At 42.0% G+C, this 24,397-nt stretch overlaps 1 protein-coding gene across 1 annotated transcript in view; it reads left to right on the top strand.

Moving 5' to 3' along the window:
* ttn.1 (titin, tandem duplicate 1) overlaps nt 1-24,397 on the top strand; it is a 137,423-nt gene that overhangs the window by 87,976 nt on the left and 25,050 nt on the right. The window contains 16 exon segments of the mRNA XM_030787649.1: nt 56-358; nt 1,076-1,375; nt 1,597-1,884; nt 1,991-2,293; nt 2,374-2,676; nt 2,762-3,067; nt 3,216-3,503; nt 3,592-3,882; nt 3,972-4,259; nt 4,382-4,972; nt 5,061-5,165; nt 5,257-5,454; nt 5,543-5,839; nt 5,943-6,530; nt 6,616-6,918; nt 7,131-24,305. Of these exon segments, the coding sequence (XP_030643509.1) occupies nt 56-358; nt 1,076-1,375; nt 1,597-1,884; nt 1,991-2,293; nt 2,374-2,676; nt 2,762-3,067; nt 3,216-3,503; nt 3,592-3,882; nt 3,972-4,259; nt 4,382-4,972; nt 5,061-5,165; nt 5,257-5,454; nt 5,543-5,839; nt 5,943-6,530; nt 6,616-6,918; nt 7,131-24,305 (21,927 nt within the window).

The following is a 24,397-nucleotide window of genomic DNA, read 5'->3' as shown; positions in this document are numbered from 1 at the left end:
GTATCACATTTTTATAAAAGATTTTTTGAGTATATAATCATCTCATTTACTGCAGATGTTCCTGGAGAACCTCTGAATTGTCGCATCACCAAAATAAACAAGGACTGTATGTTTGTGGCTTGGGACAAGCCAGAGTCCGATGGTGGAAGTCCTATTACTGGATATTACATTGAACGTAAAGAGAGGAACAGTTTGCTTTGGGTCAAAGCCAATGATTCAGTTGTTCGCACAACTGAATACCCCTGTGCTGGCATCATTGAAGGTCTGGAATACACTTTCAGAGTATCTGCTATTAATCGTGCAGGACAGGGAAAACCAAGTAAGAAGACAGATTTTGTCACAGCAAGAACACCAGTTGGTACGTATTCAGTTTTGTCTCAAAAGAAGCCATTTTCAACTGAAATGTAAATATTAAATTGCACATTCTGTCAAAATCAGTCAAATGTCATGCTGAGCTGAAGAGGCAGATACAACATCGCAAGAAAGTAATATATAGTGGGAGTGCAAATCATTTCGTCAGAATTTCTACTACCCAGTTCTTCAAACTTTAATGTTCAGAGACTATTGTAGATTCCAAAGCAGTGGATTTTATCCTTCACATACTGTATGTTCTCTCCTGCAAATGTACACACACACGCACGCATGCGCGCGCACACGCACACGCACACACACGCACACACACACACACACACACAAACACACACACACACTATGAAGGAAAAAGGACTGTCACAGCATGACAGAGTTTTAGTGGAGTCGCCAGGCATGTTTTTATCAAGTTCACTTGAATGGACCAATATTTAGATATTATGAATGAATAACCACCTATGCGATCAGTATGTTCATATTATCTTTGAAATGATCCTTGTTTAGAGAACATTCACTTAAATGCTGGATTTCTCAAAATGTCTGAGGAATTCCTTTTTTACGTTATTGTGCGTTGTTATTTTGTTTTTTTTTCTTTTAAGATTGTCTCATTAGAAAGCTGATCTCTGCCTTTTCAGAATATGAAGTTAATTGTGACTTGAGGTCATATATCACTCATGGAACATTTTTTTTGTTTATTAATATACAGATGCACCAGGAAAACCAGAGGTCCTTGATATAACCAAGAATAGTATTTCTCTGGTGTGGGGCAGACCAAAGAATGATGGTGGAAGCAAGATAATTGGATATTATGTTGAAGCATTGAAGCTTCCTGGTGACAAATGGGTCCGATGCAACACCAGCAGCCAAAATGTGCCACGGGAAGAATACACAGCAACTGGATTGGAGGACGGTATCCAGTACCAGTTCAGAGTCATTGCTAAGACAGCAGTTAACCTTAGCAGGCCATCTGAGATATCTGACCCCATTCTGGTGTGTGCTGAAAATGGTAAGTAGACGCTGGCATAAATTGCAGTTATTATTTTTGAATGTCTGAAGTTTTAGCTGCTTCTGGGTTGGAAGACTAACTCAATGGTTTCAGAGTGGGATTCATCGATGAAAATGTAAATGAAAAAGTAAATGCGGTTTAATCCTAAACTATATAATACAGACAGTAAATACAAAATACTCATTTTCGTTTGATTTAAATCTCTTTTTTTGCATTTGCAGTGCCTCCAAGAATTGAGCTTTCAATTCAGATGAAAAAACTTCTTCCAGTGAAGGCTGGATCAGATGTCAGTCTTGAGGCAGAAGTTTTTGGCAAACCAATGCCAAAGGTGACATGGAGCAGAAATGGAGAAGCATTGAAAGCTGACAAGAATTTGAAGATGTCACAAAAGAGGCATCTCTTCCTTCTAGATCTCTCTGCAGTGACCAAAGATCAAACAGGAGAATACTCTATTCTTGCTGAAAATGCAAGTGGTTCTAAGACTGCTGAAATACAACTTACTGTTTTGGGTGTGTATTAGATTTTCAGTGCTATCCATTTTATTGTGTTTTCCCCCTAAACATGATAATGTTCTGGCACAAGAAACTTGTAATATTGTTATTTTGTTTTCTGTAGATATACCTGGTCCTCCAGCCTCTGCCAAGTTTGATGAAGTGTATGCAGATTGCATCAAGCTGTCTTGGGAGCCTCCTCTCGCTGATGGTGGTTCTCCAATCACCAATTACATTGTTGATAAACGTGAAACAAGCAGAGCAAACTGGGCTCAGGTTTCAGCCAAAATCAGTCGTGATGTCACTGAATGCCGTGTGGAGAGGCTGATTGAGGGACGTGAATACCAGTTCCGTATCAGAGCAGAGAATCGGTATGGTGCCGGTGATCCCATCCTGACGGATCCTGTGGTGGCCAAGAATCCCTTCAGTAAGTTTTTAAGTGGCTTTTTAATTTTTAATCAACTGAACGTGTTCGTGAATTTCATGGTTAAACATTTTAATTCTCAGCTGTTCCTGGGGCATGCGAACCACCAATTATTACAAACGTCACAAAGGAACATATGACTGTAAGTTGGAAGGAACCTGCTGATGATGGCAAGTCTACCATCCTTGGATATATACTTGAAAAACGTGAAACCAAAGAGGTCAACTGGACGAAACTGAATAGGAAGCCTATGCTAGAGAGGTCACTTGAAGTTGGAGGTCTCACTGAGGGGGCTCAGTATGAGTTCAGAGTTACTGCTCTTAACAAAGCTGGCCTTGGCAAACCCAGTGACCCCTCTGAAGCTGCCACTGCAAGCGATCCTCTACGTATGTACCAGAGCTATTCACTATATGTCAGGCATACATTTACATGGAGTGCATGCGCTATAACTGTAAATGTTTTTGTCCATAGATCCTCCTGGCCCACCTATTTCTCCGACGGTCACAGATGTAACCAGCAGCACAATTAGCCTGACCTGGACAAAACCAGCGAATGATGGTGGCAGTGAAATATTAGGATATCTTGTTGAATGTAAAAGAACAGATGCAACAGATTGGATTAGATGCAATGTACCTAAGAATCTGCAAGACACAAATTATGTCGTCACTGGTCTCCTTGAGAAATCTGAATATCAACTACGTGTGTCTGCTGTAAACAAAGTTGGCTTCAGTGAGCTAGCTGAAGTTCCAGACAAACACGTTGCAAAGGATACTTTTGGTATGTTCATTTTTAATACTTCTCAAAAGTGTATGGAAAAAATGAAGATTTTTAAAATTTTTACTCTTAAATATTGAGTGTATTGTATTTCACTTATGCACTTAACCTACTGTTGTTAGCTAATCATTTAATTTTTATGCCATTTCAGTTGCTCCTGAGGCTGAACTTAGTGCTGAACTTAAGGAAACTTTGGTGTTACAAGCTGGTTCTCGAATGAGACTTCATGCAAAAATAAAAGGTCGTCCTACTCCAAAGGTGACTTGGGCCAAGATGAACACCAACATAAAGGACAGACAAGGAATTGTCATCAAGACTACAGAGTCTGATACTCTGGTTTCTGTTGACAAAGTGAACAGATATGATGCAGGCAAATATATTCTGAACCTTGAAAACATCAGTGGAATGAAGATGTACACCATAGTTGTCAAAGTCCTTGGTAAGCCTTGACCCAATTTTAATCTCAGCTGTGATCTATACATTTTAAAAGTAGGCTTTTTTTAAGTGCATGTCTTGCTCTGTTACAGATACTCCTGGGCCACCACTTAATCTCATGGTAAAAGAGACATCAAAAGACAGTGCATCTATCTTTTGGGATGCTCCGCTTATTGATGGTGGAAGTGAAATAAAAGGTTATATCATTGAAAAACGAGATGCAGAGCGAAAAGCCTGGTCCACTGTTTCAACAGACTGCAACAAAACATCTTTTAAAATTGACGGTCTTGAGCCAGGCAGGTCTTATTGTTTCAGAGTCAAAGCTCAGAATGAGCTTGGCATTGGAGAGGCATGTGAAACTGCAGATGCTGTGAGAGCTTCTGGTGAGTTAGTGTAATTGGACACAAAGCATGTGTATGTATGTGAGTATAGGTGGATGGTACATTAAACTAAAGTAAACATTGCTTTTCAGAACAACCTGGACCAGTCATGGACTTCAAAACATTGTTGGTAACCAGGGATTCCTGTACTCTTTGCTGGAAGAAACCAATGAGTGATGGAGGCAGTCGTATTATTGCCTATGTACTTGAAGTCCTTAATGGTGAAGACAAGTGGAAGGAGCTCCTAAGATCAAAGAACATGCAGTACAGTGCCAAGGACCTTATTGAGGGAAGGGAATACAAATACAGGGTTAAAGCAACAAATGATTCTGGAGATGGCCCTGAGAAGGAGCTCACTGTCGTGGCCAAGGACACCATTGGTAAAATTTCAAATTTTATTTCACTAATTGTTCAACATTAAATGTATTCTTGTTATATTGTTACATGTTACATTTTTGTAACAATACACACAACTTCAATAACCCTCTTTCCTATCTTGTAGTTTATCCATCTTGCGATTTACGAGAACTGCCAAACATGTGCTATATTGCAAAGGAGGGCAGCACTGTAACGGCTCAAGATTCCATTATCGGAAAACCTGTCCCTACAGTTTCATGGAAAAAGGGTGAAGATGAGAATCTGACAGATACAGGCAGAGTCTGTGTGGAATCTACAGCAGTTAACACAACACTCTTAATTCGTGATTGTCAGAGGAGTGATGCCTCAAAATACACAATTACACTACGCAACAGTGCAGGATCCAAGGAGTCCACAATCTTTGTTAGGGTGGTTGGTAAACCAGGAATTCCAACTGGACCAATAAAGTTTAAAGAGGTGACAGCTGATGCAGCTACCCTGAAGTGGGGCGCACCTAAAGATGATGGTGGATCAGAAGTAACAAATTACATCCTTGAGAAGAGGGATTCCATAACCAAAATGTGGGTTACTGTTGCTTCATCAGTGGACACTAACAGTTTCAGAATAACTGGTCTCCATGAAGGAACAGAGTACATCTTCAGAATCTGTGCAGAAAACAAATATGGAGTTGGAGAGGGTCTCAAATCTGAGCCACTTATAGCCAAGCATCCATTCAGTAAGTGTACTTTTTCTACTCTTTTGTTATTATGTGAATCTTTTGAGTGTTGATTCTCATCATTTTATTTAATTGATCTGAACATTAGATGTGCCAGATTCACCGCCTGCACCTCAAATCATGAGTATGAGACATGACTCAGCAACTCTGGCATGGTCAGACCCAAGGAAAACTGGGGGCTCACCAATCACAGGTACAAAGTCTTTTTTAAAAGCTATATAAGTTTGTGAACTTGACTGTTTAAGAAAGCAACTTCAGAGCTTAACAATATTTTATACTTACAGGTTACCATGTTGAATTCAAGGAAAGAAACAGTATGTTGTGGAAGAGAGCAAATCCAGCAGCTTTGAAAATGAAAGAATTCAAAGTAACAGGTTTAACTGAAGGTCTGGAATATGAGTTCAGAGTCATGGCCATTAACTTGGCTGGTGTTGGCAAGCCTAGTCCAGCAACTGAGGCCATGGTGGCTTTGGATCCAATTGGTAAGTGAAGCCTGTTTTTGCTTACAGATACAGCTTTCAAGCATCATTCACTCACAATTTATTTAATAACTGTAATGAAATTCTGCAGATGCTCCTGGAAAACCTGATGTAATCAGCATTACAAGAAGCACAGTAACACTTCAGTGGACTGAACCTGAATACGATGGTGGACATAGGCTGACAGGATACATCGTTGAGAGACGTGATCTTCCAGCCAAAGTCTGGGTTAAAGCTAACACTGTAAATGTCGTGGATTGTGCATACACTGTGACTGACTTGCAGGAAGGCTGCAAATTTGAATTCAGAATCAGAGCCAAAAATGCAGCTGGAGCCATAAGTCCACCCTCTGAACAAACTGACACTCTTATCTGCAGAGATGAATACGGTAATGTGACCATTAACATAGTAATATTCCCATAATTTCTAAAAATGACAGTGCTTTGATGTTCCTGGGCATTGTTTAATCATATTTCTTATTTCATTAACAGAGGCACCAACCATTACAATTGATCCTACAGTTAAGGAGGGACTAACTGTGAGGGCTGGTGACACTATAGTAATAACTGCCACGAGTATTGAGGGCAAACCACCACCAACTTCTGCGTGGTCAAGGGGTGGAAAATATTTCAAGCCATCAGATGTATGTCAGATTGAAACTACACCAACATCCTCTACTCTGTCTATCAAATATGCCAGCAGGAAGGACTCAGGGGAATACACAATTAGTGCAAGTAATCCATTTGGAATCAAGGAAGAAAATGTGAAGGTTACAGTTCTGGATGTCCCTGGACCTCCAGGACCAATCGAAGCTAGTGGAATTTCATCTGAGAAGGTCACTTTGACATGGACACCACCTCATGAGGATGGTGGATCTGCAATTGAATACTATTTCTTAGAGAAAAGGGAAACAAGCCGTCTTCTTTGGACCACCCTTGCTGAAAAGGTTATAGACTGTCATTTTGTTGCCAATAAGTTGATTCAGGGAAATGAATACGTCTTCCGTGTCTCAGCTGTGAATCACTCTGGAATTGGTGATCCATCACATTCTGAACCAGTGAAGATGGTGGACAGTTATGGTGAGTAATGGACTATCCTATTTTGTGTTTAACATTCAGTATAGATATAAGACAGCATACTAAATAGTAAAAATGTTTATTCTAGGTCCACCTGGTCCCCCGACAAAACCAGAGGTTGAAAATGTTGGTGGAAATTCTGTTACCATTACATGGAAAAGACCACCTGAGGATGGAGGCAGTGATATTACAGGCTATATGGTTGAGAAGAAAGAAAGAAAAGGTATGCGGTGGATGAAGGCATCAAAGAAAACTGTTCCTGATCTCCACTTTGAGGTAAAAGGCCTAACTGAAGGGGTTGAATATGAATTCCGAGTGACTGCAGAGAACAAAGCCGGCTTTGGGGAACCAAGTGAACCATCTCTGCCAGTTACAACTAAAGTTGTTGCATGTAAGTGAATATATTCCAATCTGTTTTTAGATGCCAATTCATTTTATAATAATTATCTCTAGTTATTGCTGCACTGACCAGATATACATTGTACTATGATCTATAGAAGTACTAACTAGATGTAGTTTTCACCAACATTATTTTTAACCTGGTTGCTTATCTTTTTTGTGCAACACATTAATCATGTCACACATTAAAATTTTTATTTCTAGATGTACCTGGTCCCCCAGTTAATCCAAGAGTTACTGACACAACAAAAACTACTGCTGAACTGCACTGGGGTAAACCACTTGAAGATGGAGGTCTCGAAGTTACTGGATACATAGTTGAGCACAAAAAGGAGGGAGAAGAGGAATGGGTGAAAGACACAGCAGGAACAGCATTAAGAATTACTGAATTTGTGGTCCCAGGATTACAGGCTGGAGCAAAATACCATTTCAGAGTTAGTGCAATGAATGCCATGGGTGTTGGTGAACCAGCTCAAATTGAAGAACTCGTAGAAATAGTTGAACGTGAGGAAGCCCCAGACCTCGAACTTGACGCTGAACTTAGAAGAACACTAGTTGTCAGGGCAGGAGGCTCCATACGCATATTTGTCCCAATTAAAGGACGCCCAGTTCCAACAATTACTTGGACAAAAGAGGACGCACCAATCAAACATGCAAACATCGATAACACAGAGTCATACAGTCTTCTGGTCATTCCTGATTGCAATAGACGGGATGCTGGGAAATATGATCTGACTTTAGAGAATGCTGCTGGAAAAAAGACAGCCTATGTCAGTGTTAAAGTTTTGGACTCACCTGGCCCTCCTCTTAATCTGAAGCCCAAGGCCATTGACAAGGAGAGCATTACTCTTCAATGGGATATGCCTCTTATTGATGGAGGTGCAAAGATTACTAATTATATAATTGAGAAAAGAGAGGCTACCCGTAAGGCATATGCTACTGCTGTCACACACTGTGAGACATGTTCTGTTAGAATTCCAAATCTGGCAGAAGGCTCAGAATATTATTTCAGAGTTTCTGCTGAAAACGAATTTGGAGTTGGTGAAGCAGTGGAAACCTCTGACCCAATCAAGGCATCTGAAGCACCAAGTCCCCCTGAGAATGTTACGATTACAGATGTCACAAAGAATTCTGCTAGCCTTGCTTGGACGAAACCAAAACATGATGGTGGTAGTAGAGTGACTGGGTATGTTCTTGAAGCTCAGAAAAAGGGAACTGACCAATGGGCACATGTGACAACAGTGAAGACCTTTGATTTCACTGTGAAAAATCTGAATGAAAATGAGGAATACGTATTCCGCATCATGGCTGTAAATCATTCAGGAAGAAGTGGACCTCGTGAGAGCAAACCAGTTGTTATCAGAGAACAAAGCACAGCACCGGAGTTTGATTTGCGTGGTGTGTGTCAAAAGATAGTCATAGCAAAGGCAGGGGATGACATTAAAGTTGAGGTGCCTGTTTCTGGACGTCCAAAACCAACAGTGTCTTGGCAGAGGGATAATCAGGCCCTCAAAGTGACACAAAGAACAACTGTTGAAAATACTCCAATTTCAACTATCTTGAAAATAGGTGAATGCATAAGAGCTGACAGTGGTGTATATTCAATGACAGGGAAGAACATTGTTGGCACAGTAACTGATAGCATCATTGTCAAAGTACATGATGTCCCCGGGCCGCCAAAGGGGCCAATTAAACTGGACAAGGTGTCTCGTACGTTCATTGAGATATCATGGGAATCACCTGAAAATGATGGAGGAGTACCAATTAATAATTATGTTGTTGAAATACGGGAAACCACCAGTCAGTCATGGGTAGAGCTATCCTCACAAGTTATCCGAACAACATATAAAGCTACACGTCTAACCACAGGAGTGGAATATCAGTTCCGTGTCAAAGCTAAGAACAGATATGGTGCTGGGCCACCAATTACATCTGAGCCTGTGGTTGCTGCTTATCCATTTAAGGTGCCTGGTCCACCAGGCACTCCGAAAGTAGTTGCCTTCACCAGAGACACAATGACAATTGGCTGGAATGAGCCTGTTTCTGATGGTGGAAGTGAAATAATTGGATACCATGTTGAAAGGAAAGAGAGGAACAGTATTATCTGGCAAAAGATAAGCAAATCTTTAATAGTTGGAAACCTGTTTAAATCCACTGGACTGGAAGACGGTATTGCATATGAATTCCGTGTTACAGCTGAGAATTTGGCTGGAATTGGGAAGCCGAGCAAACCCTCTGAGCCCATGCTTGCCCTTGATCCAGTGGATCCACCAGGTCCGCCTGTTCCAGTCATTGTTTCTAAAAATGCTATCACAATCATGTGGACCAAGCCAGAGTATGATGGTGGCTTCAAGATTACTGGTTACACTGTGGAAAAGAGAGACCTACCAGCTGGACGCTGGATGAAGGCAAACTTTACTAATATTATTGAAACCACCTTCACAGTGAGTGGTCTAACACAAGATGCCTCCTATGAATTCCGTGTCATTGCAAGAAACTCAGCTGGAGCTGTAAGTAACCCATCTGACCCATCAGATCCAATTGTTTGCAAAGATGACATTGAAGAACCGAGAATTATGGTTGATGCTAAATTCAAGGATGTTCTGCTGGTGAGAGCAGGAGAAGTTTTCAAACTTGAAGCTGATGTCGCTGGGCAACCATTGCCATCCATGGTTTGGACAAAAGATGGAATAGATGTTGAAAATACAACAAAGTTACAAGTAAAAATGAATGATCTTACAACAACTTTAGTAAACAAAGACTCTCTAAGAAGAGATGGAGGTGAATTTGTTTTGACAGCTACCAATATTGGTGGTTTTGCCAAACACACTTTCAATGTTAAAGTTCTTGACAGACCAGGGCCGCCTGGAGGACCTCTTGCAGTCTCAGACATCACAGCTGAGAAATGTGTCTTGAGATGGACTCCTCCTTCAGATGATGGTGGGGCAAAGATTGAACATTATGTAATTGAAAAGCGTGAGTCAAGCAGACTTGCTTGGACAAATGTAGCATCAGAAGTACAGCCAGATATCAACCAATATCAGGTGACCAAGTTACTCAAAGGAAATGAATATATTTTCAGAGTAATGGCAGTCAACAAATATGGTGTAGGTGAGCCCCTTGAGTCTGAACCAACAATTGCAGAAAATCCATATGTGCCACCAGATCCTCCACAAACTCCTGAAGTAACAGCCATCACCAAGGATTCAATGGTTCTTTGCTGGGGTGCTCCACTCCATGATGGAGGAAGTGAAATTACCAACTATAGCATTGAGAGAAGAGATAAGATTGGTTTACGTTGGGTTAAATGCAACAAACAGAAGGTTAAAGATTTACACTTTAAGGTAACTGGTCTTGTGCCTGGACATGAATATGAGTTTAGAGTTGTTGCTGAGAACGCAGCTGGAGTAAGTGCACCAAGCCCCTCAAGCCCCTTCGCCAAGGCCACTGACACTCTCTACCAGCCTGGACCACCTGGCAATCCACGTATCTTAGACACAACTAATTCTTCCATCACTCTCGCATGGAACAAACCATTATATGATGGTGGCTCTGAAATCACTGGATATATTGTTGAGACCTGTATCCCTGGAGCAGAAGAGGAGGAATGGACAATTGCATCTCCTAAAGAAGGACTGAAGGCAACATCATTTACAATCATTAATCTTAAGGAAAATCAAGAATATAAAATCAAAGTCTCTGCTATTAACAGCGAGGGTATTGGAGAAGCAGCAGCTGTTCCTGATGCAGTAAAAGCAGAGGATAGGATTCTCCCACCAGAACTTGATCTTGATGCTGACCTGCGTAAGACAATCAGCATCAGAGCCTGTAACACACTGAGACTCTTTGTGCCAATTAGAGGAAGACCGACTCCAGAGGCCAAATGGTCAAGAGAAAATGACGAACCTTTGGAGAGAGCGACTATCGAGAGTACGTCATCTTTCACCTCATTAGTCATTGAAAACGTCAACAGATCTGATAGTGGCAAGTACAATTTGTCAGTAGAGAACAGTGCAGGCTCCAAGACAGTTTCTGTGACTGTAAGAGTTTTAGATACACCTGGAGCACCACAAAATCTCAAGATCAGTAAAGTAACCAAAGAATCTGTCTCACTTGAGTGGGACCCGCCACAAAACGACGGCGGCGCAAAGATTAAGAATTACATAGTGGAAAAGCGTGAGGCAACAAGAAAGGCATATGCTACTGTCAATGCCAACTGTCATAAAACACATTGGACGATTGATCAGCTGCAGGAAGGATGCAATTATTACTTCAGAGTTCTGGCTGAAAATGAATATGGAATCGGTCTTCCAATTGAAACTGGTGAATCAGTCAAGGTTTCAGAGAAACCAATGCCTCCTGGCAAGATTACTCTCCAAGATATCACTAAGACAAGTGCTACTCTGTCATGGGAGAAGCCTGAACATGATGGAGGAAGTAGAGTTGTCGCATATGTTGTAGAAATGCAGAGCAAAGGCAGTGAGAAATGGACACAAGCTGTGATTGTAAAAGTGCCAGAAGCAGTTGTATCTGGTCTAACACCAGGAGAGGAGTATATGTTCCGTGTCTCAGCAAGGAATGAAAAAGGAACAAGTGATCCTCGTCAAATTGGTGTGCCAGTAATTGCAAAGGACCTTGTAATCGCCCCATCAGCAAAACTGTTGTTCTCCACATTTAGTGTACTTGCAGGAGAAGATTTGACAATCGATGTCCCATATATTGCTCGTCCAAAAGCTGCTGTTTCATGGATAAAGGATGGAGTTCCATTAAAACGAACAACAAGGGTTAATTTCTCATCAACAGACACTCTACTAAATCTGGTGATCAAGGAGGCATGCAGGGATGACGTTGGTCAATACAGCATCAAACTCTCAAACACAGCTGGTGAGGCATCAGTAGATATTGGAGTTGTTGTTCTTGACAAACCTGGTCCACCCACTGGACCTGTGAAAGTGGAAGAAGTCACATCTGACAGTGTTACTATTTCTTGGATGCCACCAGAGTATGATGGTGGCTGCACCATCAACAACTATATGGTAGAAAAGCGGGATACATCCACAACAAATTGGCATGTTGTTGCTGCCAATCTAGCCAGAACCAAAGTTAAAGCTGGAAGGCTAAAGACAGGATCTGAATATCAGTTCAGAATCACTGCTGAGAACAGATATGGCAAGAGCCCTGTGCTCGTGTCTGAATCTGTGGTGGCACAATACCCATACAAACTTCCTGGTCCTCCAGGAACACCCTTCATACATGCCTGCACTAAGGACAGTATGGTGGTGATGTGGAACGAGCCAGTCAATGATGGTGGAAGCCCGATCTTGGGATATCATCTTGAACGAAAAGAAAGAAATAGTATTCTCTGGATTAAGCTGAACAAGACTCTAATTCAGGATACATCATTTAAGACCACTGGTCTTGAGGAAGGCCTTGAGTATGAGTACAGAGTTTATGCAGAGAATATCGTTGGCATTGGAAAGGCTAGCAAACTTTCACAGGGTTGTGTTGCTCGGGATCCTTGTGATCCACCTGGTACTCCTGAAGCAGTTAAAATAACAAAGAATTCCATCACAATTGTCTGGACAAAGCCTGAGTATGATGGTGGAAGTAAAGTAACTGGCTATGTGGTTGAGAAAAAAGAACTGCCAGAAGGCCGCTGGTTGAAAGCGAACTTCACTAATGTCATTGAGACTGAATATACTGCAACTGGTCTTGTGGAGGATCAGAAATACGAGTTCCGCGTAATTGCAAGAAATGCAGCAGGAGTTTTTAGTGATCCTTCATACAGCACAGGGCCCATCACTGCCAAAGATGAGATTGATCCACCCCGCATCAGCATTGATCCACAGTATACTCAAACAATTGTTGTAAATGCAGGAGAAAACTTCAAGATTGATGCAGATGTTCATGGTAAACCGACACCTTCAATTCACTGGATGAAGGGAGAACAGGAACTTGGTAACACCATATACCGTGAAATTAAAAACACTGACAGCAGTGCATGTTTAATTGTAAAAGAAGCCAAACTTGCTGATGGTGGGCAGTATACTTTGCTATTACAGAATCCTGGTGGAGAGAAGGCTGTTCAAGTGAACGTCAGTGTCTTAGATAAGCCTGGAGCACCAGAGGGTCCAATATTGGTCACTGGTGTCACAAGTGAGCATTGTTGTATTGCTTGGAAAGCACCAAAGCAAGATGGTGGAAGTGAGATTACTCATTACATTGTTGAAAAGCGTGAAACAAGCAGACTGATCTGGAGTGCCGTTGACTTGAACGTGAAGACTCTTAACCTGAAAGTAACAAAACTTCTTGAAGGCAATGAGTACATCTTCAGAGTTTTGGCTGTGAACAAATTTGGAGTTGGAGAACCACTTCAGTCTGAATCAGTTATCATCAAAAATCCATTCACCCCTCCAGATGCACCAAAAGGGCTAGAAATTTCCAACGTGAAGAAGGATTCAATGGTAATAACTTGGGAAGCACCAACACATGATGGTGGCACTCCAATTACTGGATACATCATTGAAAAACATGACAAAGAAGGTGTGAGATGGACCAGATGTAACAGGACAACTGTAACTGAACTTACCTTCAAGGTCACTGGACTTCTTGAGAGCCATTTGTATGAATTTAGAGTAGCAGCTGAGAATGCTGCAGGTGTTGGTGAGCCAAGCACTCCATCTGTTTTCTATAAAGCTTTGGATCCTGTTTTCAAGCCAGGCCCACCAAATCACCCAAAAGTAATTGATACAACAAAAACATCTGTTACTCTTTCCTGGGGTAAGCCTATTTATGATGGTGGTTGTGAAATTCAAGGGTATATTGTTGAGGCTTGTGAGGCAAAAACATCTGCAGAAGAGCCAAAGGTTTCAGAGGAAGAGGAGAAATCTAAGCCTCCAGAGGATGCTGAAGAATGGACCATGTGCACGCCACCAACTGGTGTTAAGATAACAAGATTTACAGTAGAAAATCTTAAAGAAAAGCAGGAGTACAAGTTTAGAATTTGTGCTGTAAACAAAGTCGGTGTCGGTGAACATGCAGATGTTGCTGGCCCCGTTATCCCTGAGGACAAGATCGAGGAACCAGATCTCGATATTGATCCAGACCTCCGAAAGCTGGTGAGCATTAAAGCTGGTGGCTCCCTCAGAGTATTCGTTCCAATCAGAGGAAGACCTACTCCACAAATCAAATGGGAGAAAGATGAAGGCCCAGTTAAGGAGACTGCCCAGATTGAGGTTACAAGCAGCTACACTTCTCTTGTGATTGATAAAGTCAGCAGGTCTGACAGTGGAAAGTACACAGTAACTGCAGAAAATTCTGCTGGCACAAAATCTGCGCTCATTAGTGTGAAGGTTCTTGATACACCTAGTGCTCCTGTCAATCTCAAAGTGAAAGAAATTACAAAGGAGTCTGTTACTCTGTCATGGGAGCCTCCAGCTTTGGATGGTGGAGCAAAGATTAAAAATTATATTGTTGAAAAGAGAGAGAGCACAAGAAAGGCATTCTCAGCTGTTGTGACAAACTGCCACAAATTATCATGGAAAGTAGAACCACTTCAGGAAGGCTGCAACTATTATTTCAGAGTGTTCGCAGAAAATGAGCACGGTGTTGGTTTGCCTGCAGAAATAACTGATCCTTTGAAGGTTTCTGAGGTGCCACAATCCCCTGGCAAATTAAGTGTTGTTGATGTCACAAAAACAAGTGTTTCTCTCGCCTGGGAAAAACCGATTCACGATGGTGGCAGTCGAATAATTCAGTATCTAGTGGAGATGCAGGTCAAGGGCAATGAAAAATGGTCTGGATGTGCTAATGTGAAAACGCTAGAAGCAGTGATCAAGAATTTGAACCCAGGAGAAGAGTATACTTTCAGAGTTTTCGCAATAAATGAAAAAGGAAAGAGTGACCCAAGAACACTTGCTGTTCCAGTACAAGCAAAGGACCTTGTTATTGAACCAGATGTTAGACCTGCATTCAGCAGCTACAGTGTTCTTGTTGGCAAGGACCTAGAAATTGAAATTCCCATTGCTGGGCGCCCTAAACCTAACGTAAACTGGACAAAGGATGGAGCAGCTCTTAAACTGACCACAAGAATGAATATTGTTACAACAGCACACCATACAACTCTCAGTATCAAAGAAGCAATAAGAGAGGATGGTGGCATGTATGGTATTGCTGTCTCCAATGCTGCTGGACAAAAGGAGGCAACATTTGAAATCATTACTCTTGATAAACCTGGGCCACCATCTGGTCCTGTAAGGTTTGATGAAATAACTGTATCAAGTGTAACAATATCCTGGGATCCACCAAAACACACCGGTGGTTGCTCAGTTTCCAATTACATTGTGCAGAAGAGAGACACAACAACCACTACATGGGAGAATGTTGATATTTCAGTGGCTAGAACTACGCTGAAGATACAGAGGCTGAAAACTGGTGCTGAATATCAGTTTAGAATCATTGCTCAAAATCGATACGGTAAAAGCTATGGTTTGGATTCCTCAAGTGTTGTTGCCCAGTATCCATATAGGGCACCTGGTCCCCCTGGCACTCCATTTGTTTCCTCCATGTCAAAGGATCATATGATTGTTGAATGGCATGAACCAGTTTCAGATGGAGGAAGTAGCATTATTGGATATCATCTTGAAAGAAAAGAGAGAAACAGCATTCTGTGGACAAAAATTAACAAGACTCTGATTCAAGAAACTCGGTTTAAAACCAGTCCATTAGAGGAAGGCATTGAATATGAGTTCCGAGTCTATGCTGAGAATATTGTTGGTATTGGCAGATGCAGCAAAATCTCTGAGGGCTATGTGGCTCGTGATCCTTGTGATCCGCCTGGTACACCGGAGGCTATCCATGTAAGCAAAGATTCAATAACAATCCAATGGACAAAGCCTGAATATGATGGAGGAAGTGCGATTACTGGTTATACGGTAGAGAAAAGGGATCTTCCTGAAGGCCGATGGATGAAGGCGAGCTTCACAAATGTCATTGAAACTCAGTTTACTACAACTGGATTAACAGAAGGCTCTAAGTATGACTTCAGAGTTATCGCAAAGAATGCAGTTGGCACAATTAGTAAGCCATCTTACAATAGTGGACCAATTGCAGCCCTGGATGAGGTAGAACCACCAAAATTCTCCATTGATCCAGAGTACACTCAGACTGTTACAGTAAATGCTGGTGAGACATTTAAGCTTGATGCTGACATCCATGGTAAACCAACACCTACTGTTCAGTGGATCAAAGATGATAAGGAAGCTGAAAACACAGTACGGTGTGAAATAAAGAATACAGATACCAGAGCAATGATTATTGTGAAGGATGCAGTTCGACATGATAGTGGCCAATATATTCTTCAGCTTACTAATGTTGCTGGCACACAAACTATTCCATTTCAAGTGAAAGTATTGGATAAACCAAGCATACCAGAAGGACCTCTTCATATCACAGGAGTAAGCAGTGACAAGTGCACACTGTCATGGCATCCTCCAAAACATGATGGAGGAAGCATTATCACAAACTACATCGTTGAAAGACGAGAAACAAGTCGACTTGCCTGGACTCTTGTTACTAATGACTGTAATTCAACAGTGTACAAAGTGACAAAACTTCTAGAAGGAAATGAATACGTATTCAGAGTCTTTGCCGTTAATTGTTATGGCGTCAGTGAGCCCCTTGAGTCACCATCAGTAATGATGAAAGATCCATTTGTTCCCCCTGGATCCCCACAAATTCTGGAGGTGACTAACATTGCTCATGATTCAATGACTGTGTGCTGGAGTGCACCCGAGACTGATGGTGGAAGTGAAATAACTGGGTACATAATTGAGAAAAAAGACAGGTCTGGGATAAGGTGGACAAAATGCAATAGACAAAAAGTGACAGACCTGTGTTTCAGGGTACACGGCCTGACAGAAGACCACGAATACGAATTTAGAGTGTCAGCTGAAAATTCTGCTGGAGTTGGTGAACCAAGCTTACCAACTGCATACTACAAGGCCTGTGATCCAAAGTATAAGCCTGGTCCACCCACAAATGCTCATGTGATTGATACCACAAAGAGCTCCATCACAGTAGCATGGGGAAAGCCACTCAATGATGGAGGAAGTGAAATCCAAGGATATCTTGTTGAGATTTGCAAAGCCGATGAGGAGGAATGGACCATGTGCACACCTCCAACAGGCCTTAGAGTCAACAAATTTGAAATCACCAAACTTGCAGATCAACAAGAATATAAGATTCACGTATGTGCTATAAATAAATTAGGTGTTGGTGAACCAGCAGCCATACCTGGAACTGCCAAACCTGAAGAAAGATTAGAAGCTCCTGAAATTCACCTTGATTCAGAACTGAGGAAAGGAATCATTGTACGTGCTGGTGGGTCAGTCAGAATCAATGTACCTTTCAAAGGAAGGCCGACTCCAGAGATCAAATGGTCAAAGGATGAGGGGGAATTATCAGAGAGAGCTGTAATTGAGAAAGGTCTCCACTACACCCAACTTTCAATTGACTCATGTGATCGAAGGGATTCTGGAAAATATACCTTGTCTCTGGAGAACAGCAGTGGATCTGTGTCTGAATTTGTGGCAGTGAAAGTTCTGGATACACCTAGTGCACCCCTGAACCTTAAAGTGAAGGATATTAAGAAAGACTCTATTACACTTGCGTGGGAACCACCATTAATTGACGGAGGTGCAAAGGTTAAAAATTATGTTGTTGACAAGAGAGAATCAACAAGAAAAGCATATGCAAATGTCACAACCAAGTGCACTAAGACAACTTATAAGGTTGAAAATCTCATTGAAGGTGCCTTGTACTACTTCAGAGTTATGGCTGAGAATGAATATGGAGTTGGTTTGCCAGTTGAAACAAAGACTGCATCGAAGGCCTCAGAAGTCCCTCAGCCAGTTGGAAAAGTCAGACTGACTGATGTTACAAAAGTCAGTGCCTCTCTTGCATGGGAAAAACCAGAGCATGATGGTGGTAGCAGGATTGCAGGCTACTTGATAGAGATGCAGCCAAAAGGAACAGATAAATGGGGTGTAGCAACATCTGTCAAGACATGTGAGGGCACAGTCACTGGACTAAATGCTGGTCATGAGTATTTATTCCGTGTTTTGGCATACAATGAAAAAGGAAAGAGTGAGCCAATGCCACTGGCTGCTCCTGTTATTGCCAATGATTTGACAATTGAACCAAGCCTACAGGTGATGTTCAACACCTACAGTGTCAAAGCTGGTGATGATTTCAAACTAGAAATACCTGTGTTTGGACGGCCAAAACCAAAGGTTGCATGGACAAAAGATGGACAAACACTAAAAATGACATCCAGAGTGGTTACATCAAATACGCCAACATCAACAATCCTTCAAATCACTGAAGCCTTTAAAGATGACTTTGGAAAATACTCTGTGACAGCCACAAACAGTGCTGGTGCAGCAACAGAGGAAATTGGACTTATCATCCTCGATAAACCTGGTCCTCCAACAGGCCCTATTAAAGTTAATGAAGTAAGTAACACCTTTGTTACCATCTCATGGCAACCACCAGAATATACAGGAGGATGTCAGATAAAGAATTATATTGTTGAGAAGAGAGACACTACAACAACTACATGGCAAGTGGTATCTTTAAATGTTGCAAGAACAAGTATCAAAATTACAAAGTTGAAAACCGGTGCTGAATACCAGTTCAGAGTTATTGCTGAAAACAGGTATGGAAAGGGCGCCTCTTTGGACTCGAAAGCTGTGGTCGTTCAATATCCTTACAAACCTCCTGGACCACCTGGAACCCCATATGTCAAATCTGCCACCAAAGATCAAATGATAATTGAATGGAATGAGCCAGTCAATGATGGTGGAAGTCCAGTTATTGGTTACCATTTGGAAAGCAAAGAAAGAACTAGCATACTGTGGAATAAGCTAAATAAAACTCTTATTACTGATACTGTTTTCAAGATAACCAATCTTGAGGAGGGTGTTGGATATGAATACAGGGTGTTTGCTGAAAATATTGTAGGTGTTGGCAGAGCAAGCAAGGTCTCAGAAAGCTTTGTTGCTCGTGACCCATGCGATCCACCAGGCACACCTGAAGCTGTTGCTATCTCTAAGAATCATATTGTTATCCAGTGGACAAAGCCTCAATATGATGGTGGCAGTAAAGTTACTGGATACATTGTGGAAAAGAGAGATTTGCCTGAGGGCCGATGGATGAGAGCAAACTTTACTAATGTCATTGAGACCGAGTTTACTATCACAGGCTTAACAGCAGACCAACAGTATGAATTTAGGGTAATCGCAAGAAATGCTGCTGGTATTTTCAGTGAACCATCTGATAGCTCTGGACCAATTACTGCAACAGATGAAATTGAACCTCCAAGTGTTTCAATGGATCCAAAATACAAGGATGTCATTGTTGTTAATGCTGGAGAAAACTTAGTTCTGGATGCCGATATCCATGGTAAACCAATTCCTGATGTGAAATGGTTGAAAGAAGGAAAGGAAATGGATAAGACACTACGAATTGAAGAGAAAACTACACAGAAACGGGCAGCAATCACAATTAAGGATTGTACAAAACTTGACGGTGGACAGTACGATCTTGTCCTAAGCAACAGTGGTGGAACAAAAACAATACCAATCACTGTGAGGGTACTTGATAAACCAGGACCCCCCACTGGCCCACTACGTGTAGTTGGAGTCACAGCTGATAAATGTGATCTGTTCTGGGCAGAGCCTGCCCTAGATGGTGGAGCTGCTATTTCTCATTATGTTGTTGAGAAGAGAGAAACTAGCAGACTGTCATGGACTGTGGTTGATGCAAATGTCAAGGGCATAAGTTACAAGGTAACCAAGCTTCTAACAGGCGATGAGTATATATTTAGAGTTATGGCTGTTAACAAGTATGGTACTGGTGATTCTGTGGAGTCTGAGCCAATAATAGCCCGAAACCCATACAAGCCACCAAGTGCACCCTCAGCGCCAGAAGCCAGTCAAATAACAAAGGATTCCATGGTCCTATCATGGACGGCCCCAGAGAACAATGGCGGGGCAGAAATTGAATGCTATCATCTTGAGAAGCGTGACAAAGATGGTGTAAGATGGACCAAATGCAACAGACAGAAACTGACTGATTTACACTTCAAAGTAACTGGGCTCTCAGAGGGACATTTCTATGAGTTCCGTGTGTCTGCTGAAAATGAAGCTGGTGTGGGAGAGGTTAGCGACTTATCACTTTTCTATAGAGCAGTGAATGCCTTAACTCCACCTGGTCCACCACAACACCCCAAAGTGACGGATCACACAAGCTCATCTGTTTCCCTATCTTGGGGAAAACCAGCAAGTGATGGTGGTGCATATATAAAGGGCTACATTGTTGAAATGAAGGAAGTCACTGCAGAGGAATGGACCACATGCACACCTCCAGCTGGTATACAAGCAACACGCTTTACTGTGGAAAACCTGAAAGAAAATTCAGAGTATAACTTCCGTATATGTGCCATCAACTCTGAAGGGGTTGGTGAACATGCAGATGTCCATGGCTCTGTGGTCGCTGCTGAAAAAGTAGAGGCACCAGAGATTGAACTTGATGCAGACCTCAGAAAGGTTGTTTCTGTCCGTGCTGGTGGATCGCTGCGTTTATTTGTTCCAATTAGAGGCAGACCTGAGCCATCTGTCAAATGGGAGAAGGCAGAGAGTACTCTAACTGATCGTGCACAGATTGAGTCCACAGGGTCATACACCATGCTTGTGATTGACAATGTCAACAGATTTGATAGTGGAAAATATGTCCTATCTCTTGAGAATAAGAGTGGCACTAAGTCAGCATTTGTCAATGTGAGAGTGCTTGATTCGCCCAGTGCACCCCAGAAATTTGAAGTCAAAGATATCAAGAAAGATTCAGTCACTCTGTGCTGGGAGCCACCACTCACAGATGGTGGAGCAAAAATAACTAACTATATTGTGGAGAAGCGTGAATCTACAAGGAAAGCTTACACAACTGTCACTAGCAATTGTACACACAGTTCCTTCAAGATAGGGGAACTGCAGGAGGGAGGCATTTTCTATTTCCGTGTATGTGCTGTTAATGAATATGGCATTGGTTTAATGGCAGAAACAAAGAATCCAGTCAAGGTTGCCCAGGTACCTATGCCTCCAGGAAAAGTAGCTCTTGTGGATGTTACTAAAAATAGTGTCACTCTTACTTGGGAGAAACCTGCACATGATGGTGGCAGCAAAGTTATATGTTACAACGTAGAGATGCAGCCTAAGGGCAGTGACAAGTGGGGTGTTTGCACTACAGTGAAGGTTCTAGAAGCAACTGTGACCAACTTGACACCTGGTGAATCATATTCTTTCAGAGTCATAGCACTCAATGAAAAAGGAAAGAGTGATCCCAAAGAACTTGGTGTACCTGTGATTGCTAAAGACATTGAAATTGAACCTTCAGTTCATTTGCTCTTCAACACTTATAGTGTGAAGGCTGGGGATGACTTAACGGTTGAAGTTCCAGTGAGAGGCAGACCCAAACCAGTTGTTTCCTGGAAGAAAGATGGCCTTCCTCTGAAACAAACCACTTCACTCAGCATTTTGAACACTAAGACATCTAGCAAAATTGTCATTAAGGAAGCTTCAATTGAACACGTTGGACAATATGAAATAACTCTTGCTAACACTGCAGGTACCATGTCCACAAATATTGGAATTGTTGTTCTTGATAAACCTGGACCACCAGCTACAGTTAAAGTTGATGCGGTAACAACTGATAGTATCACACTGTCATGGACACCACCAGAATATGATGGTGGATGCTCAATAACTAACTACATTGTTGAGAAGAGAGATACAAACACAACTGTGTGGCAGATGGTCTCAGGTAATGTTGCAAGAACATGTATCAAAGTGGCTCGTTTGACACAAGGTTCTGAGTACCAGTTCCGTATTTATGCAGTGAATCGATATGGAAAGAGTAAACATATTGATTCCCCAGCAATTACAGCAGAGTACACATTCAAGCAGCCTGGTCCACCTTCTACCCCACATGTGGCACATGCCACCAAAGCCTTCATGCTCGTCACATGGAATGAGCCAGTTAATGATGGTGGCAGCCCTGTGCTTGGATATCACCTGGAGCGTAAGGAGCGAAGCAGTATTCTGTGGACAAAAATGAATAGAACCCTCATCAAAGACACAGAATTCAAAGTCACTGGCATAGAAGAGGGTATGATCTATGAATATCGCATCTATGCAGAAAACATTGCTGGAATTGGAAAAGTCAGCAAAACCAGTGAGGCTGTTGCTGCAAGAGATCCCTGTGATCCACCAGGTCAGCCAGTAGTTACAAACATCACAAGATCATCTGTATCTCTTTCTTGGACTAAACCGGAGTATGATGGAGGAGCAAAAGTTACTGGTTACGTTATTGAAAGAAGAGACCTCCCAGAGGGTCGCTGGATGAGATGCAATTTCACCAATGTGGTGGAGACCTACTTTGATGTTACTGGCCTCACACAAGACCAGCAGTATGACTTCCGTGTCACCGCAAAGAATGCCGCCGGATTATTCAGTGAGCCATCTGAAAATACAGGTCCTATCACTGTTAAAGATGATGTAGATCCACCACGCATCATGATGGATGTAAAGTTCAGAGATGTTGTGGTTGTTAAAGCTGGAGAGACACTGAAGATCAACGCAGATATTGCTGGGCGTCCCCTGCCAGTTGCATCATGGTCAAAGGATGGTAAAGAGATTGAGCTCAAAGCTAGAATTCAGATATCATCAACAGACACTAGCACAATGGTTACAGTGAAAGACTGCAAGAGAAGTGACTCTGGGCAGTACACCTTAACCTTACAGAATGTTGCTGGAACAGTGACAATGCCAGTAAATTGTGTGATTCTTGATAAACCAGGGCCATCAGCTGGACCATTGGCAGTAACTGAATTAACAGCGGAGGACTGCACACTATCGTGGGGACCACCCCAGGAAAAAGGTGGTGCAGACATCACACACTATGTCGTTGAAAAACGAGAAACTAGCCGTTTGGCCTGGACACTCATACATGGGGAGGTTAAAACAACAACATTCAAGGTCACTAAACTCCTTAAAGGCAATGAATATATATTCAGAGTCTTGGCTGTCAACAAATATGGACTTGGTGAACCCCTTGAGAGTAATGCTGTCAAGGTCAGCGATCCATTCACTTTCCCTGAAGCTCCTACCAATGTTGAAATCACCAGTGTAACCAGTGAGGAGATGACACTCACTTGGGCAAAGCCCGCTTGTGATGGAGGAAGTGAAATTCTTGGCTATATGATTGAGAGGCGTGAGAAATCAGGTCTCCACTGGGTTCGCGTTAACAGAGAGCTTATTCAAGACCTGGCCTCTGTTGTATCAAAACTAAGAAAAGGCTGTGAGTATGAGTTCCGGGTTTATGCAGAAAATGTCGCTGGTTTGAGCCCTCCTAGTGATCCATCAGCACCAGCAAGAGCAGAGGATGCTCTGCTTTTGCCATCTCCACCAACTAAACCAAAGATTCTTGATCACACCAATACAAGCATCACCATTGCCTGGAACAAACCATTGTCTGATGGTGGAACCCCTGTTCTTGGATACAGTGTGGAATATAAGAAAACTGAGGATGAGGAGTGGGTTGTGGCTATTCAAATGACAAAGAGCATGGAGTTCACTGTCTGTGGACTTACAACTGATGTAGAGTATGTTTTTGCTGTTAAAGCAATCAACAAAATTGGCATGAGTGATCATTCACCGGTATCTGAGCCTCAGGTGGCAAAGGACAGGAAGGAAGAACCTGTATTTGACGTTGATATAGAGATGAGAAGGGTTCTCATAGTCAAACATGGCAATTCCTTCACTCTGACTGCTCCGTTTAAGGGGATGCCTGTGCCCTCTGTGACTTGGGACAAAGAGGGGGTTGATCTCAAAGCAAGAGCTAGCATTGAAATAACTGAAAGCTGTACCTCTATTACGGTTGAGAAGGCAACAAGAAATGACTCAGGACAGTACACTGTTACCCTGGATAATGGTGTTGGTACAGCTTCTTTGCCTATTAATGTCAAAGTTCTTGATTCTCCTGGACCTCCAATGAATGTTAAGATACATGATGTCACTAAAGAGTCTGCAACCATTACCTGGGAAGCTCCAGAAAATGATGGAGGTGATGCTGTGAAGGCTTACCATGTTGAAAAACGTGAAGCAAGCAAAAAGGCTTGGGTTTCTGTAACCAACAACTGCCACAATCTGACTTATAAAGTTGAGGATCTACAAGAGGGTGCCATCTACTACTTCAGAGTTATTGGAGAAAATGAATTTGGTATGGGTGTTCCTGCTGAAACCAAAGATGGAACCAAAATTACAGGTAGGCTTAATTTCTACATAGTAAAGTTTATTAAAGTTTGTTTTTATAATATGGTTTCAATATACAATGTTTAAAATTTGCGACCTTTTTTT

This window comes from Chanos chanos, chromosome 10 (genome assembly GCF_902362185.1).
Source record: "Chanos chanos chromosome 10, fChaCha1.1, whole genome shotgun sequence".
Classification (NCBI taxonomy): Eukaryota; Metazoa; Chordata; class Actinopteri; order Gonorynchiformes; family Chanidae; genus Chanos; species Chanos chanos.
Note: the sequence above shows the minus strand (reverse complement) of the source record. Positions and strands in the feature narration are given on the sequence as shown.